Source organism: Pseudorasbora parva, chromosome 8, assembly GCF_024679245.1.
Source record: "Pseudorasbora parva isolate DD20220531a chromosome 8, ASM2467924v1, whole genome shotgun sequence".
NCBI classification, from domain to species: Eukaryota; Metazoa; Chordata; class Actinopteri; order Cypriniformes; family Gobionidae; genus Pseudorasbora; species Pseudorasbora parva.
This window is the reverse complement of record NC_090179.1, coordinates 22,416,699-22,436,894: the sequence shown is the minus strand read 5'-3', so window position 1 is coordinate 22,436,894 and position 20,196 is coordinate 22,416,699. Positions and strand designations below refer to the sequence as shown.

The window sequence follows — 20,196 nt, the reverse complement described above, 5'->3', positions numbered from 1 at the left end:
TGAATGCATCAGTTCCAGCAAAAGAGATTCTTTGCAGATGACCATAATGCGCCTTTGCTCTTGAAGTATATGCAGCACACATGCTAAAAATATGAGAACAACAGAGAATTCTGGTGCAGTGCCTAAATCGGACCTCTCTCAGGGATTCTCATCCACGTGCATGACTTGTATGTTTCCTTTTCTTTATTTATTTTTTTATCCTCCTAAATGTCTTTTGAAAAATTCTGTGCACCTTCCCTGCACTTATTCTGACTAACAGCAAGACAATGAAGTACTTATTATCAGCAATGATACTAGAAATGCATTATCGATTATAATGAAGCATGGGTCAGAGCATCTCCAAAACTGCAGCTCTTGTGGGGTTTTCCTGGTCTGCAGTGGTCAGTATCAAAAGAGGTCAAAGTAAGGAACAGTGGTGAACTGGTGACAGGGTCATAGCCGGCCAAGGCTCATTGATGCACGTGGGGAGTGTAGGCTGGCTTGTGTGGTCTGATCAAACAGATGAGCTTCTGTAGCTCAAATTGCTCAAGAAATTTACATTTACATTTAATCATTTAGCAGACGCTTTTATCCAAAGCGAATTGCAAAAAGGGTAGAGCAATAGAAGCAACGAAACAAACAAGGCCAACAACCCGTAAGAGCTGTAAGAAGTCTCAATTAATTAGCACAGTACACATTTTTTATTTTTTTATTTTTTATAGCCACCTACAATAGCCACCTACAACAAAAACTCACGTACGTAAAATACAGAACACTGGATTTTGATAGCTATGATAACAACCCATTAGGACTAAGGCTGTTGCCCCAACTGTTGTCGTTAATGCGGATTCAGTGGCCCAATGGGTTGGTTTTGTATGGCATTCTAGCTAAACGCGCAGCAATAGCCATCTACAACAAAAACTCACGTACGCAAAATACAGTACACCGGATTATGATACCTATGATAACTATGTAACACACCCGCCTGAAGACACAAATCCGGATGAGAGACGTAGATATGATCTAGGAGTGTGCGCTTTTTGGTCGTTGCTGTGGTGATCAGTAAGTGCTATTCTGTATTGGTCAGGTGCAAATGGAAAAGATGTGTCTTAAGATGTTTTTTAAAAATGGCTACAGACTCGGCAGCACGAATTGAGATCGGCAGGTCATTCCACCAGGTGGGAACGGTCCAGGAAAATGTCCGTGAGAGCGATTTCATGCCTCTTTGGGATGGAACCACGAGGCGCCGCTCACTCGCAGAACGCAAGCTTCTGGAGGGTGTGTAAGTCTGAACAAGTGAGTTTAGGTATATTGGTACAGAGCCAGTGGTTGTTTTGTAGGCGAGAACTAGTGCCTTGAATCCGCCTGTAAGTTCATGCTGGATCTAATACAAAGGTGTCAGAATACACAGTGCATTGTTTCGTATAGGGCTGCATAGCCGCAGACCAGTCAGGCTGACCCTGTCCAGTAGGCACGTAAGCATCAGAGCTGGACCATGGAGCAACAGAAAAAGGCCTGGTCTGATGAATTTTTGTCTGATGAACACATGGCACCAGGATGCACTATGGGACGGAAAAGCCAGCGGAGGTAGTGTGATGCTTTTGGCAATGTTCTGCTGGGAAACCTTGGGTCCTGCCATCCATGTGGATATTACTTTTTGACACGTACAACCTACATAAGCATTGTTGCAGACCATGTATACCCTTTCATGGAAACATGCATTCCCTGATGGCACCCAATCCAATAAGCCCTGCCACAAAGCAAAAAGAGTTCAGGAATGGTATGAGAAGCACAACAACGAGTTTGAGGTGACGACCACCAAATTCCCCAGATCTCAATCCTCAATCGCACGGGTATAATTGTGGCAATAGCCAACATTACATTGTATGTGGGTCAAAATTATTATTATTGTTTTTTTATAATGATTAATAAGTAAAGATCATGTTCCATGAAGATATTTCTACCATAAATATATCAAAAATGTATTTTTAGTAGTAATATACATTGCTAAGGGCTTCATTTGGATAATTTGGCCATTTTCTTAATATTTAGATTTTTTTTGCACCCTCAGATTCCAGATTTTCAAATCTGGCCAAATATTTCAGCTTGTATTGTGCAAAATGTTACTGTAAGCTTTGCATTATAATGCATGAAATGATAATAATGATTTAAAATATTTCTTTCAGACTGTAATATCACAAACAGCACATCACTCACGCAGTCAGCTGTGTGTGCAGAGAATATGCGAGAGTGCTTCACATTCTCGCATATTTCTGAATGAGGACCGCTCAGTCCATGTTTATGTGTTAGTTAGGCTACGTGTTGATATGACACGGAACAAGTGCAAGCCATCTTTTTCATTAAGAAGAAAAATGAACCCACCATTCAAGCAATTGTCACACCCAAATTGGCGCTAATTCTAACGTGAAAGCAAAATGTGCATGGTCATTCATAATGGCTGTATCATTATGCTATTGCAATACTCAGCATTTTTTTAAATCACAATAATATCGTATCCTGCCTTAAGTATTGTGATAAAATCATATCGTAGAGCCTCTGCCGATTCCCACCCATGTGTGTGTGTGTGTGTGTATATGCATGTATATATATTAATATATCCACAGATGGTCCTCCGTGTGCTGCCTAAACAATTAGATTGAGAGCTTTCTAACGGAGTTGGAGGCCAAGGAAACACTTTGAACTTTTCGTCATGTTCCTCAAACCATTTCTGAACAATGTGAGCAGTGTGGCAGGGTCCATTATCCTACTAAAAGAGGCCACTTTCACCAGGAAACACCATTGTCATGAAGAGGTATACATAATAATAATAATAATAATAATAATAATAATAATAATAATAATAATAATAATAATAATAATAATAATAATATTAATAATATTAATAATAATAATAATAATAATAATAATAATAATAATAATAATAATAATAATAATAATAATAATAGATTTTATTTATAACGCACTTTCGAAGAATCTCAATGTTCAACAATGAAAAAGGGAGAAAAAATGTATACATGTATACATGGTCTGCTACAATGTTTAGGTAGGTGACACGCGTCACAGTTACATCCACATGAATAGCCAGACCCAGGGTTTCTCAACAGAATATTGCCCAAAGCATCACACTCCCTCCATCAGTTTGTCGTCCCAAAGTCCATCCTGGTGCATCATCATATCCCCAGGTAAACGGCACACATGTACACGGCCGCCCATGTGATTGGACCAGGCAATCTTCTTCCACTGCTCCAAGGTCCAGTTCTGATGTTCGCGTCCCCTTTGTAGGCGCTTCCGACGTTTGACAGGTGCGATCATAGACACTGTGTGTCTGCAGCTACACATTCCCATTCGCAGGATGTTGTGACACATCCCTGGAATAGCCATCATTAAAAAAATTGTAACTTGTGCCACAGTAGACCTGTTGGCTTAGACAAGACGTGATAGCCTTCATTGCCCCTGTGCATCAATGAGCCTTGGACATCCAACACCCTGCCATTGGTTTGTAGCTGGTAGCTGATTGTTTGCTTACCATCTAATCTCCCCAGACCTTAAAGGGGTACTTCAGCACTGGGAAGATGAATCTGTATATAAACTGGGTCATTAATGTAGTAGAAATGTGAAATTATTTTTGAATTTGGTGCTTTCTAGACTGAGAAAAGACAGAAAATGTATTTTTGTCTCATGGGGATTAAAGACAACAATTCCCAGAATGCTTCGCTGCCCTGTGAGGCCATTCCCAAAGCCACCGCTACTGAATCATTGATCACACTGATTCCCACCGCGTTCATCTTCATAAAATCAGTTCAATTAGAGAACAGACGCTACAATTAAAAACTGAACGTGTCTGTTCAATATATTGTGATTTAGCCGCTGAGGAAGTGTCAGCACAAACGCAGCACGAGTCAGATTACACGCTTCATGATGAGCAGAATGAGCTCTCGTAGAGCTGAGGTAAACGAGAGCTGAATGAGCTCTCGTAGAGCCGAGGTAAACGTGTCCACGCTCGCGGCAGTCGTTCTCAGCGCGTGTTCAGTCTGGCGCGTTTTCAGTTCATGCCTTTGGAAGATAAACTTTCATAGGAATTAACTTGAGAAGATAAAATACTCACTTTGCTCCGCCGGCCGCACCGTTTCCATGAATGCCAGAGCCGAGCTGAGCTGTAAGTGCGACCCCATCCCCCATATGCGAGTTGAAAACATACGGAAATAGCTCCCTCTACTGGCAGTAGTCTTTAGCCCCTGTCCAAACATTTTACCGATGACGCAAATCGACGATATTTGCGCCACCGGAGTAATTTTTCCAGAAATAAAATGCACAAATCTCTCGTCTAATCGTCTAAGGGGGATATGAGAAGGGGGAGCACGATCATTCAAATATACTCCAGGGTTTCTACTGATAGAAAGCCATATGCTAATCGCTGAAGAAACCCTTTAATATGTGACCTTGTTAGGAGATGATGATCAACAATATTCACTTCACCTGTGACTGGTCAAAGTTTTCGGCTCATCACTGTAGCATCATCATGTGTATACTTATTGTGACGACTAGCATGGATTTCAATTGAAATACGCTAAAGAATATGGGTTTATTTGGTAGGTTCAGTCAGGGACAAATATGCAAAGACACCCATGCCGCAAGTAACTACCTCTACCTCAGTTGCACAGCAAAGGAGTACACTGAGGATCAATCGTTTCTGACATTTGATGTGGTCGTCATGCTAGACTTTTAAACAAAATAAAGACTGAGTAAACATTGTTTTTGAACAATATTTTGAATGGCAACCACGTGCAGGTTCCAGAGAACTAGAAACAGACTTGCCTGGCCTGTGGAAGGCCGTAACTTGTGCCGACGCCCACGCGAGGAAGACTGTAGACCACCTTCTTCACTGTGGCCTGATCGGGGAAGTTAAACATGACGGACGCTGAGGGAGGCAATGACGTCACATGTTAAACAATGGCCTATAGTACAGCACATCCAAATATGAGTAAACATTTTCACAGAACAGGTAAACAAATGCTGCTTAGCAAATGTTCAGTCACATGTTTTTCAATTTTGAGGACACAATTATTATATAAAGAAAAGAGTTGGTAAATCTTAGCAGTTAGCAGAGAGGTCTGGTACTCTACAGGGCCATTGGGGAACTACGTCTTTACTGCATTTTAATGACAAAAAAATTAAACTATTCCACCCCTTAATCTGAGAATATTGATTGATTTTCAATTCATTTATTAAAAATAAAAAATAAAAACTTGGTAGTTCAGCCAAACCTGTTTGCACAGGACACATTTCATAGTCTAAGAGATAACATGTTGGTCTATTTTAATTTTGACTGTAAGGATATTTTATACTTTACACCTTTAGTATAGCCCTCCTATTGGGCCTGTAAATGGAGATGTATTCATAAAAATTCAAATCCTAGGTTATGTGAATTTTATAAATGGTACTGCATAGCAAATTGTTGAAAGAACTATGAAATTCCATACTGGTTTAAGCTTAGGCGAACCAGCATATAGCCATGCTCACCAGTCAAATATTAACAGATTCAGTTTATTAGTATCAATTTATTAATATTTGTTCATGTCCATAAAACATCATATCAAATTATACACTACCATTCAAAGGTTTGAGCTCACTCAGTGTGATTTTATCAAATGTTTTTGAAAGAAGTCTCATGCTCACACCAAGGTTGCAATTATTTTAATGAAAAACATAGCACAAAAAGTAATATTGTAAAAATGTTATTTGCCTTTTTTTCCAATTTGAATATATTTTAAATTGTAATTTAGTCCTGTGATGGCAAAGCTGAATTTTCTTCAGTGTCTCATGATCCTTTAGAAATATATACTGTATATACTGTTACAATATATAATAAATGCAGTCAAATATTCATGATATCTAATGTATTAAAGGTGCAATATGTATTTATGAGGCTCTATTAACAGAAATCCAATATGATATTTTTGAGTTTTGAGTGGAGTATAACACCTTACATAATATACCGTTATGTTTTTATTACCTTAGAATGATCCATTTCAATCTTCAGGTCCCCCTAAAGTGAAATCATCATTTTTGGTGTCATGTTTCTACAGTAGCCCTAAACGGACAAACTTCTCTACGGAGCGTTAGTCACTCTCTGCTCTCTCCCACGATTACATTTTTTTGTCCTATGTCAGCCACTGTAGCTTCTAAATGTGCTTCAAAAGAGAGGGGTGAGCGGTGGGTGGGCCACTCAAATCTACACACTGCACCTTTAATCTTTACAAATATTGTAAAATGTTACCCATAAAACTTCGTCATCCAATGTAGACTTTTGGAAACTAGTTGACCAAGCATGTTTTGCTGGTTTTATGAAAACTTTTTAGCAAGACAGAGATCTGAGTGGTCATGGTTTTTGTATTCAAAAAGTGGAAAGCACAGAGGAGTGTTTTACTTCTGTTAGCCATGAAGATCTCCAGCGCTGTGTTCTGAAGCAGGAAGCGTCGGGTGAACACTGCTCGGATCTCGCTGAACATCCATTTGCCGTGAAGCCCCTCAGAGTAGACCAGCACCTGCGTAGACAAAAAAGAAAGAAGTTCGTTAACTGAACTGCAATTCAACAGATTTTTCAGATGTTTTTCAATGCGGTGTCATACGTGTTATGGTCGTTGCTCGGGAAACACATTCCGTAGTTGCGATTTGATTGTCACTCCAATCATCATGCCATGAAACCACTTTGACGGAGCACTGCGAAACATTCCATTCCCGTCAAAAATGCTGGCTGGAATCCATTGAGTGACAGGTCGTGCCTTTGATAGGCTTCTCAAAATGGAGGCATCTCTAAAAAGACGCAAGATGCTGCTTTCTGTTGATGATGCAAAAGGCCATCTTTCCACCTTTCCTCTATTTTGTTTGACACGTCTCTCTCTCTCGCTCTTACTGTGCTGTTGGAACACAGTCCCTACGGGGGTAAGGCAGGCGTAAATAATCCATACTAACACAGGGCTGGGGCAAGAGGAGGATCATTAGTGAGTTGCTCCTCGGAGACCCCCAGAGACCTCGGAGGCTGGATCAAGAGCTTCATCCTGACAAGTGAGAATGAGCCAAACTCCATTCCCCACCTACCACTTTAATGGACCAAGAGGTACACACACAAACACATGCGTACACACTCGCATTCTTCAAGCCTCAAAAAAGAGAATGCCTTGTGGCACATAGATAAGAGCCCATTCTGGGTGGGGGCAAAGGTGATGAAAGGTTTTGTGGTGGAGGATAGGTTTGGGACATTGTGTACAGTAACTGTGAATGGGAATCGGTTAAGGTTAGGACCTAAATATAATTTATCTTTAGAGATACCGAAAGCCTCCACCAACCAGACTGGCCTCCCCAGAATAAGCCTCCTGTCACTTCAGAGACTCTGGGGATCAATTAAAAATGGATTATATCTATGCTCACCAGCCACCACTGTAGGTACTCCATACAAACCACCAACAACCACCGTTAGATATACAGATAGGTTGACACCCTGACAGGCCTGAACTCAATGAGCTGTCGTAGTTTACAGGTTGTAAGGAAAACAGCAGTTTAGTGGATAGGCAGTTAGAAGAACCATTGAGAGATTTGGCATTTGAGGTTCAATGACTTCCCACATGCTGAGAGAACAATGGAGAGAGCAATAGTGGCTGTTAGAAAACAAATAATAATGAAGGGAAACTATCATGTTCAACAATCAGAAAATACATAATAATTATGATGATAAGAATAATAAGAATAAGAATACATATAATATAATAATGACAAACATGTTAATCATAAACAGAAATAAAAACTAATTAATTTAAAATAATAAAAACAAAATGTGTATTAATAGGATATTACATTAATTCATTATTACAATATTAATATCAACTATATTTAATAATAAAATACTAATAATAATAACAAAACAATAAAATGTATAAAATACATTAACCATAATAATAATTGTATATTACTTTATACTTTATATCATATTTATACTTTTTATATTATATTACGTATTAATAAACTATTACATTAATACATTATTACAATATTAATATCAACTATATTTAATAATAATAATAATAATAATAATACAATACTAAATTAACCCAAATAGTAATAAGAATATGAATAATAAACAATAATACATGAACCAACATAATAATAATAATAATAATAATAATAATAATAATAATAATTATTATTATTATTATAAAACATTAATCGTTTATGAATGATAATGATAAAACAATCACGTTTTCAATAATAATAATAATAATAATAATCATCATCATCATCATCATCATAATTAATATGACTAAAAACAAAATAAATATTTAATAATACAACAGCAATGATAAACATGTTTATTATTGTAATCAATAATAATAATAATAATAATAATAATAATAATTATTATTATTATTATTATAATTCTAAAAACGAAATAAATATTTAATACAACAACAATGATAAATATGTATATTATTGTCATTAATAATACTAATACTACTACTACTACTACTACTACTACTACTACTACTAATAATAATAATAATAATAATAATAATAATAATAATCATCATCATCATCATCATCATCATCATCATCAAGTAAGAATAAGTTTTACATTTCATTAAAATGTGACAGGTGCTTGCCACCACCACCACCAACAACAACAACAACAACAACAACAACAACAACAACAATAATAAATAATAATAATAAAGTACAAGACATATTTGTGTTTCAGTGGACATATTCAAATGTATATGCATCTACACATGTCCTTGCCTGTCTCTTCCTGTGACAAAGCACAGGTCAAAGGGTTAGCCGACAACAAAAGATATTGCAGGAGAAAAAGCGTCTCAAAATAGGTCACATCAGAAAAAAATTTGTCATAACAACAGAGCTGGCGCTTCAAACATCAACAAGCCAGTGCCCCTGTAGACGCAGAGGTCTCTGACAAAGTGCAGTCGTTATATTCTCCCGTCTTTTTGTTCTCATCGTGGAGAAACGGAGAGAGAGAGAAAGACGGAGGCCCAGCTGTAAAAAATGGGGCTTAATGAACCTGTCTGGCTGGGCTGTCCGCTGCCTGTCAGAGGTGTCACAATGGTGACGAGTGTCAGGGACGAGCGGCCCCGGGTCCCAGACAGGCCTGCCAGCTGGAGGCTTCTGCCCCAATCTAATCACACCAGCAGCAGCCGAGCAGGAACAGGCTCCAGGCTTTTACCTCACTGCTCACGGCCTGTCAGCGCACACACAGGGCCGCGCGGCTTACCTAGCACACGTTTGGATGCTTATGTATGCTGAATAGGCAGCTGTTAGGGTTGTAAAAGGTTTCTAACAGATGCATATTAACATGTTTATTGCATAAGTGGAAGAATTCAACTGTTTTGTTGTCAGTGCAATTTATAAATTTGGCTTCTGTAAATAAACACCAGGCCCCTATTGACAATCGGTCGCACAATTCTTCCCCTTTTATTGTTGTTAACAGCCATTATAGAGCATGACATCCAAGCCAAATCTTTTTCACCATTCTTATTCTTCAAAGGATGCCCCGAACTGCCCGCCGAATGGAACGTTATGACAGGGGGGAATATATCTAAAAGATCCGTCATTTTTAAACCGGACACAATTTTTCACACAGCCCCTCGAGAGATGAGTGCAATCCCTCTCCATGTCAAATGTGTGCTGAGTCTGGCCGGGGATATAACAGCCAGCATGACTGATATGTTTATAAAGCCGGTCGTCTGTCGCACTGACAACCTGCCATCATAGCACCTCTGCTGGGCTCTCTGCAGATTTGTCTAATAGGCTTCCACTGCTGGGACTCGTGTGTGTGTGTGTGTGTGTGTGTGTGGAATGAGCGAGGGGAAAATGTGTCCAGAAAGTGAGAGCACTTGTCTCATCTTAAGAATAGTGACTACTCCCTACGGTGCGCGAGAGAAAATGTATATATGAGCTAAAGAGGTTCAAACCCCACAGTCTAACAGTCATTTTATCTGCACATAGATACATTTAAAGGAACAGTGCACCCAAAATTAAAACTCTTTCATCCTACTAACCCAAATGTGACCCTGAACCATAAAACCGGTCATAATGAATGTTTTTTTTTTTTTTTTATATAAAATTGAGATTTATACATAATCTTGCAGTTTAATAAATAAGCTTTCCATTGATGTATGGTTTGATAGGACAATATTTGGCTGAGATACAAGTATTTGAAAATCTGGAATCTTAGAGTGCAAAAAGTATAAATATTGAGAAAATTGCCTTTAAAGTTGTCCAAGTGAAATCCTTAATGCGTATAACGAATAATAATACATTTGTCATATATTTACGATAGGAAACTAACAAAAGGTCTTCATGGAACATGAGCTTTACTTAAAATACTAATGATTAAAAAATAATAATAATAATAATTTAAAAAAAACAGTAATCTGGGTCACAAATGTTGTTCCAAACCCATTTTTCTTCTTCTTTAGTGGAACACATTTGGAAAAATACACTAGATGCTTGTCCCAATGTCAAACTCACATTTATTGCTCATACGACGATCTCAATACTCAATAATAATAATAATAATAATATTTTGTATTTATTATCAAATTATTGCTTTAGTCCGGCTGAAAATGAACTTTTAAAGTGCATTCAAACTTTGACATGCGATACATTTCATATTTTCTGATGCCATATTATAGATCATAGTCAGTATTCACCGAACCCCTTTAATTAATCTTGACTAGCTCTCAAATCTCATTTGCAATTCGACATTAAAACATCAAACCATTTTTTTTTTTTGGGACGGACTGTTCCTTTAAAGAGATTAAACAGAAATTAACCAGACCTTTAAAACGATCACTGCCACTCAACGGCTGTAATGGACACATTAAGAAAAGGCTGACTGACTTTTGTAGCTTGTAAAAGGCCTTTACTGCAGGGTACAGTGTGTCTGGCGTAAGGGGCAGCTGAGTTTTGAAAGCAGACATGCTGTGGCATTGTATAGTTGTAGAGAGGAAAGACCAGCACAGTATGTGACAGTCTTTACCAAAGGGCCTGTTTTTGAACAGGTGGGGGTCTGGACTGTTTACCGCCGGCTGTTGTTGGCTTCTGGCTTCAGGAGAAAAGGCACAGGATGACAAGGTGTGACTACTCCAGTCTGCTCACTATGTGTGTGTGTGTGTGTGTGTGTGTGTGTGTGTGTGTGTGTGTGTGTGTGTGTGTGTGTGTGTGCCCTTCCACCTAGCCTTGTTGCTGCCAAATTCATGCTCACATTCGTCCTCCGCTGTTGCTGCCCTTTCAACCTTAATTTAAATCACAAGCACAGAAATTTTATAATTTTTGGTCAATATGTCCACATGCATGTGCTTCAAAAAATGACTTTTAAATGAAGTGTTTGTAATCAAGTATGCAAAACTGTGTTCTAATTCACATAACTTCAAATATTTTTGTTAATTCGAAAAGTTCATTCAAAATGACTCTATTTCCATTAACCGATGATGTGCGACTAAAGCCTATTTTTTCATCTCCCGAAAATCATTCCAAAAATCATGGATAAGGATGTTTATGTATATCCCAGCCACCGCACTAGCCATTATTTTTAATGGAAGAAGACGTAGTTGTTTTATCCAAGCATTAATGGCAAGAAAAGTCCATTATACTTGGGAGCGGCCTTGTATCAAGACTTTCTGTGTGTTTCTTCTCATCTGCTTAGAGGTCTTGATAAATTGTGGCATTTCTTTGTTATTTAGAATCCAGTATTCCCATTATTCTTTTGTCTTTTATGAGTTAAATAAAGAACTCTGTCTTGTCTTCTGTCCAAACATACTGCTTCATCTTTAAAGAATGGTTGACTTATCACATATGCCAGTAAATGCAAAAAAAACCCGTTAGTTTTAGCGAAATATTCATTTTCCGAACTGCCGGAAAACCCACCTCATGCGAGAGTAAAAACTTTTGCGAACTCGACGTGTTACCATATGCGCAATCTGAAGGGTAGAGGAAACGCGGCTAATGTCAAGATTCATCAGGTTTGAAAGAATGGTTGTAAAGGGAGCATGAGGAATCATTGGCGCCTCTGAGTCGTTTCGCTTCCTCTGCATGAATATTGTTGGTGTTCCAGGGCTTGAATTTTGAAATGGGATTGTGCATAATTTTACTCATTCTCGCAGATTTTGTACTCATACCCAAAGTGCACGCACATAAAGCCGCCTCTCAGTACTAAATTTAGTTCTTTTTCACTGCTTATTGCGCTTAAACAAAAGCTGGTATTGGTGAGTATTCATGCAAACAGTTATGTAAACAGTCAGTCATGTTTTAAAGTAACCATAAACGGTTGAGAAAGTAAACGCATGTGTAACAGTATAATATATTGTGTGTCAGGTCTTAAAGTGACAGCAGATCCCAAATTATGAGATAATAATCAAAAATATATATCCATATGGAAGTTTTTCCCCATGGTATTGATGTCAAAATTGTGGGCAGTGAAAATGCTGAGTGGTTAGCAACTTTGAAATAACACAAGCCACGGTGGCTGGTGAGCAGAAAAGTTCATGTCAAGCCATATATAAGACATTTTGGCATTTCTCTTAAAAATGTCTGAATACATCATGACACCCACTTCGTTGGGCAATTGGAGCATAGTTGAGTATAATTTATCTTAATGCATAAAGTATATTTAAAAATGAATAAAGGGGGGAAAAGACTGAGCTATTTCAGCTTCATGTTAATAAGCAATAAAACCAAAGCATGATTTGTGAAATTCATTGATCCAAAGCTCAAACTGTTTACCAGAAGTTTCAGTATATCCTTTTAAAAGATGAGAAACACTCATCTGAAAGAAAAACACACACACACACACACACACTCACATCAAAGGCTGTATTTCCCATCTGATCTCTCCTGTTTGTGACATGTGCTCTAAGGGGTGAAAATAAGCAAAATTTAAAATTCCTTCAGATAATCAGAAGCCTCTCATTGGACGCTCCTCGCGGAATCCATTTTTCAGCCCCAGTAAAGGGGAATGGCTCCCCGAGCAGGTATCTCCGGAAAGAGGATGTGGTTTTTGCATAATCACTGTCAACACACATTTAGGGTATGCGAGAGCGTGTGTCGGGGTGACACGGTTTCAGTCGCGAAGCGAGACTGCGGTGATAAACGGATGAATATGAGCTCTGCTCGCTGCTCAGATCACTGCCTAATATGTCCAACCCAGTTTGTCAATAATGGTTTTGCTGCAAGGGCCATATTCCAGGCATGCTCTTGAGGTTGTGCGTGCCATGAAAACAGATATGTTGGCGATGGTGAAATCTAGCGGTTGAGCCATTTTGTTTTCCATTAAATATTGGTTTGCAGTGAAATGAGAAGCTCGTTAAAAATCAAAATGGCTACAAAAGGAAACAATGAGCAGAAAGAGGCATATAAATGTCCCTGTAGGCACATATATACACACGTGGTTAACACTAATCTAGATAAACAGCTTGAGAGGGCTTGTGTTAAGGGCTTTTTAAAAAGACGGAGTGTAATTTTCTATGGGGTCCATTTGCTGAGCCCTCACTAATGGCCCTTCTTAAGAGACTCATCACGCTTAAGATGACTGGAATCGCACTGGCTTGATGAATAGCCTCTTCAGCCTGACAGAGAAATCGCAAACAAAGCTCTGCACTCATCTCATGGAAAAACATTAAGGTGGAACTGAAACAGAATAAGTACATGGCCAAAAATATCTGGAGATCCCCTACCAACAAACAAGTTTGGCTAATTCGGTTATACTGGGTGCTTAAAATCGAACAAAAGGCTAACAATCTCCTCAGGCAAAAAAATTCTGTATTGCACATACCTTTTGTTTCAGCATTAAAATTAGCCTGAGAATAAAAGGAGATGCCCATAGAGATACTTCAGTGGAAAAACTTGCCTAATCTGCACAAAAGCCAGACCTGAACATCTTTTGGAGGGATTTTCAGTGCCTGACCTCACTGATGCTTGTTATTGGAAGCAAATCCCTGCAGCCATGTTCCAACATCTATTATAGTGGAAAACCATTCCAGAGTTATATTGCTGCAAATGGAGGACAAAGTCTCTATTAATGCCAATGGTTTGGATATTGACTGTTTAACAAGCACATATTGATGTAGGGTAGATAATGCAATAGATATACAGTACAGCACAAAATGCATCTGGAAAAAAGAATATGAGGGGGCTGTACAATACACAGTTTTTGCACCCTACAGTTAAAGGATTAGTTCACGGATCCTGATATTTTACTCATCCCCCATGTCTTTCTTTCTTCAGTCGAACCGAAATTAAGTTTTCTGAGGAAAACATTCCAGGATTTTTCTCCTCACCATAGACTTCCATGGCAACCAAAATGTTGAAGGTCCAAATCAAAGCAGTTTCAAAGCGCTTCGAAGGGCTTCAGAGGCTCTATGCAATCTCAGATGAAGAATAGGGTCTTATCTAGTGAAACCATCGGCCATTTAAAAAAAAAAAATTTTTTTAATTGAATATACTTTTTAACCTAAATTGCTCATCTTGCTGCTCACATCAGAAAGGTCACGCAGACATAGACAGAAGTACCGCCCCAAGCGAATTCGCGAGGATTAAAACAAATGCCCTTTACCAAAAAACACCCCATCTTAAACTTCAAAATCATCTGACAGTGTTGTTTTACCTTTTTTTTTTTTTTTTTTTTTTGCTAAAGGACGTTTGAATTAGTCTTCGCGCGAGCGCTTTGTAAACTCGGTGGTGGTACTTTTTCCTACGTCTAGTGTGACCTTTCTGACGTGATTACACAATCACTGGCATGCTGATGAGCAATTTAGGTTAAAAAGTATACACATTTTTATTTATTTTTTTGAAAATTACAGATTGTTTCGCTAGATAAGACCGTATTCCTCGTCTGGGATCGTGCAGAGCCTCTGAAGCCCTTTGAAGAACTTTGAAACTGCATTGATTTGGACCTTCAATAATTTGGTTGCCATGGAAGTCTATGGTGAGGAGAAAAATCCTAAAATGTTTTCCTCAATAAATGTAATTTATTTTCGACTGAAGAAAGAAAGACATGAACCTCTTGGATGAGATGAGGGTGAGTAAAATATCAGGAAATTTTAATTTATGAAGTGAACTAATCCTTTACAAAGATGTTCGACCAAACTTGGCTGTTGTGAACATCACATCTTCATCTAATATTTTATTATATTTTATATTTTATTATATTAGTCCTCATCCCCAGTGCCAACAGATGCACTTTTAAAGTTAACGGTCGTGACACCACAAAGGAGTGCAGAGGATAGAGGAAAACAAAACACCGGTCATGATTTAGAAGTCTAAGAAGTTTCTTTTAAGAGAAATGACAGAGGATTTCTATGTACAATGTACCAACTCATTCTCACTCCCAAGGCGTCAAAATCCAAAGCATGGTCAAGTGCCTTCCACGTCATAATGAAGACGCTAAAGGTACCCCTAGGCGTCATTTTTCAATGCATTCATTTCAATGGGAAACCTTTGGTGTCATACACAGACACATTTAATTCTTTGCGTTTGTAAAAACAGACACAATACAAAAAAAGCCTTTATATTTAAAGGCTACTCTTATATTTAAGTATTGCAAAAACTGACCAAAACAGTATAAAAGTATTGACTCATGTTGCATCCCAAGTCTTCTGAAGTCATACGATGTCTTCATGTGAAGAACCGAGTTGTTTTAAATCGCTGAAATGATGATCCCGCTGCCCCGTGAACAAACTCATTCATATCTCATTCAAATGATTCAAACGACTCTTGACCATGACGCAATCGGTCACAAGACACACGAGAGCCAATTACATTTTACAATCAATGCTGACGTAATGACGCAATTGGTCACAAGACATACGAGAGCCAATGCAATTTCACTATGAAATCTCACGTAACGGGCGGCAATATTTGAAATTTGACGTGTTCATGATCTTCGCTTTTTGGGACTTTCTTCATGCAAATCAATCGTTTGGCCTCGGAAAACTTGGATTATTTAACTTTTTTGAATAACTCGTGGATGCAGTATGTTATATCCTGTGTTTTATATCATGTCCACATAAATGGGTAAGTTTAGGGAGGGGGTGGGGTTGGATTACATGTTATAACGTGTCTAAATAGCGTAAATAAAATAAATGTAAATGAAATTATGCTTGCTGATTTAATTGAGAATCACACTCCAACATATCATAATGGCAAAATTATAAACCAATAAATAATTTCAATAAATAAATCAAAAAATACATTTCACCATGACGATAATATTCCCATACCCAATGCTACTGTGTATGACGCCAAAGGTTTCTTATTGAAATGAATGGAGCACCCAGCGCATCGAAAAATGACGCCAAGGGGCACCTTTAGCGTCTTCATTGTGACGCAGAAGGCACTTGACCATGCTTTGGATTTTGACGCCTTGGGATTGAAAACGGGGTGAATGTACATATATGTACATTTCTATGTACCATATATCAAGTCAGGGGTTACTCTTTTGACGCAAGTCGACTTGTGTAGGCTGTCTATCGGAAGCTGGTATTTTAAATATATATTAAATATGGATTTTATTCTTACACAAATGCATCCATTCACTTCATAAGGGCTTTATTAACCCCCCGGAGCTGTGTGGAGCACTTTTATGATGGATAGATGCACTAAGAGTACACTTCAAGACAGAAAAATCCATTCACTGCCATTATAAAGCCTGGAAGAGCCAAGACATTTTTTAATAAAACTCTGATTGTATTCGTCTGAAAGAAGACTGTCATATACACCTAGGATGGCTTGAGGGTGAGTAAATCATGTGCTAATTTTCATTTTTGGGTGAACTGTCTCTTTAAGTAATAGCTGCTAGCACTAGAATGTGTATGCTAGGAAGTCTCTGGGATGAGTGGGAAGGGTGTTGCTTTCATCCTCAGGGGTAAGTCATAGGGAAACAGAGGAGGGTAATCTGGCTGTTGAGCATGGTAGATAATTTGCACTTGATCCCCTTGTAATTATATAGTTTAAATCTTTTTACCCTCACTAATCCAGCGCCGCATGCAGACGTTTTCCGGGCGGCGTTGAAGCGGCTGTTGGACAACCCTCGTCAACTTATGTCAAACGCTTCCTAGAGGATTTCGGGAGTGGGAGGAGAAGCCTGGTGTTGATATAATTATTTTGACTGTGTTTATTTCATGCGCACATGTACTTTGCATATCACTCCCCAACATGAGGAAGAGATGGAGGTGGAGGAAGTCTTGAAAGGAACAGGATGGAAAGGGGAACTAAATTCATTTGATGGTAATCCCAAGTATTGCAGTTCATTCTCACATTTAATTGCAATGTTTGCGTATTGAAACAATTTAAACACAACTTACAGTATATTTTACAGTACTGATCACTAAATTAATACTAAAATGCCAGTTCAATGCAGTAAGATTAAACAGTCTTGTAGAATACAATGAATAGTTTGCACCAGTTTAATAATAATCTTTTTTTTTTTACTTTTACCTGGTATTTTTAGACATTATTTGTTCATAAATCTACTCAGTGCATGTTGTTTCAGACTTAATTACACAATGAAATCAGCAGATCATAATGTTACAGTCGGACAAAAACAGAATCTCCCCTGATGACCCGGGGTTGATCGCTAAGCTGGAGCACGAGGGTGTGTTACGTACGTGTATGTGCTCTCGGTGGTATCCCTGCTGGTCAGCGGGACAGCGGGCCATCTTGCAAGCGTGCCAAAGCTGACAGCCTGTGACAATCTGCTTGGCGTGCGGCTTTTTGACTAATTACAGTGGATTACAGCATATTAATGCAAGCTGTTTTCTCCAGGGTTAGTGACCTAGACATGCTAGCTCCAATACACGCTAAGCACACATAAAGAGAGATTTTTCGTTTGCAGAAAATGAAAATAGAAGTGGTTTCACTACTTTGTCTTAGTTCATTAGTAAAAGCGTATCTCAACTGGAGGCCTAAGTCATGCTGTCTCTTCTGAACCCCCATAAGGCCGTTCCCATATAACAGAGGGAAATATAGAGATTAACATTACTATCAGTTTCCTTTTCTCTACCCTTGATTTGAAAAGGGAAATGCTTGTAATTTGAGTAAACAAAAGACAGCAAGTTTCTTTAGTGATTTATTACTCATAAGAGTAAATGTTTCCCAAAGCTGGATCATAGGCATTTTCTCATTGATTGTACTGAAATGAGATCTTGATTAATGGTGGAATGTCACATGGGAGAGATTTGGTCTGTAGGATAAAATCTTTATTTTGCAGTCATTTCCGCTTGAGAAACTGTGGGATTGCTCCACAACGAATCACTTGCTTGCATGTGTGTAAGACATATCTCTAAATCAATACTACTTGAAAGTGGAGTATGTATTTTTTTTGTACAAAAGTTGGCTGATAGCATTGACGGTTATAACCGTCTTTATAAGTGAATCATTAAAACATTCATACACACGATTCGTTCAAAACACTGATTCGTTTAGGAATGAAACAAGTGACCGCATTAATGGGTGAGACAATTATTTTTTTTTCCCTCAACTGATTTGTTTATGAGTGATTTCATATTTAGTAATATTAAAAATTTGACTGCACTGACACTATCGGATGAGAACAAAAATTGAACTGCATTGAGTTGGATGATGATGACACCACTGTTTCCTGTAAAGCTGCTTTTTAGATTAATCGATTTAGCTTCATAACTGTCAAATATTGCAACACTGACATTGTTATTGAACTGAATTCAATCAACATTGAACTGACTTGAGCTGAATAATAAATCTATTGTGTTCTGTAGAGCTGCTAGCTGAATTAAACTCATTTCATAATTGATCAACTTTACAGTTATTTAACCAAACTAAACAACCACGTATCTGACTTGAGTTGAATAATGACACTATAGAACTGCTTTATTGCAGAATTTCTCTCATATTTGATAAGGTTTTCACCATTGTTATTTAGATTAGATTGGTGCCATGAAAACAAACCCGAGCAGCTTGACGCAGCAACATTAGCTCAGCCAATGACCTGAGTTTAGGTGCTGGATTATCGGTTTCCCCAACCAATAGCAGAAGGGGACGTATCCAGAGAAACCTGTTTGAGAACAATTCTTTTTACAATTGTCTACGGTACATAAATAACTTTTTTTTAAACTAAAATAATTTTTTAGTAGTCGGCAGAAATTCTTTTTGTCAATCGAAGTCTCAAAGTAAAGCATTCTCATAGTATCCATTGGGCCTGCTATCTATTCATATGCAATCGCCAAAGTAAGCACACACTGTGACTGGGCCTCAGCTATCAACAAAAATAGAAGCCGAGAGTTTAACAAAAGGCAAAAGGGGAGAAATGAGGCGTACAATGAGTGTGTTTAGAACACAACGACTCTCCCGATTGTGCTAAACCAATCCCAGACTTGCAACAAAGAGAGACTGAAGCTTTGCTATTTGTATCCTCTCCTCTGGCTCAAGCGCAGTGTAATAATAGTCTTAAAGTAGGCATTGTAGGAAGAGAATACTTGAGTGGCTTACACAGGCAGTCTTATGAAACATTTAGGCAACGGTTTCCAAGGGTCCAAGGAGGATGGGAGAAAAGGTAACGTGGCAGAATGGTCTTCTAGCGTTCCGCCAGCCTTATTGTACAGAAGTCACATCAAATTAACTCTGAGGGCCATTTGCAGGGCCTTTTTCTCTCTGCAGAGCTTTTCAGAACAGATTAAGCTATGAAAACTTCAGAATTACTAAAGCACCTATTAAGCACTATGCTCTGTCCTTTCTTCAGCTCTCCCTTTGAACACGATTGAATGCACTGGGGCGTTCAATAGACTTTAAGAGGAGAAAGACTGGAGTTATTGGGGAGGAAACATGATGACAGAAATATTTAAAAGATAAAACAAGACTGCCACAAAACTCATGATGTCGAGATTTATGAATTGACAAAATGTGTTTACAAAAAGCCACTGCTTTTTGCTTAAAAATGTAGATACAAATTCTGGTTTGTGTGTTTATATATTACCAGAGCTCAAACTATAAGCCACCTTCGACCTCTGGATTATGTGTTGTTAAATTTATGATAAAATGTGTGTTTCTTGATCAACAACCAAGCTCTGCAGGGGACATGGGGCTCAAGCAGTTCAAAGCAGTATGGAAAGAGCATGAATAGTAATTGTGCTTAACAGGATTGGAGAGGGCCCTGACGGT

The 20,196-nt window shown here is 38.2% G+C and overlaps 1 protein-coding gene across 8 annotated transcripts in view; it reads right to left on the bottom strand.

Annotated features, from left to right (window-relative positions):
- nbeab (neurobeachin b) overlaps window positions 1-20,196 on the bottom strand; it is a 408,948-nt gene that overhangs the window by 75,234 nt on the left and 313,518 nt on the right. For 7 of the 8 annotated variants that reach the window (XM_067450409.1, XM_067450410.1, XM_067450412.1 and 4 more), the window contains 2 exons: window positions 6,428-6,545; window positions 4,816-4,918 (listed from right to left, as the gene is read on the bottom strand). In XM_067450409.1, coding sequence (XP_067306510.1) covers window positions 4,816-4,918; window positions 6,428-6,545 — 221 coding nt within the window. Of the gene's footprint in view, window positions 1-4,815; window positions 4,919-6,427; window positions 6,546-6,629; window positions 7,616-20,196 lie in introns of those variants that run through there. The other variant, XM_067450414.1, reaches the window with a different exon arrangement.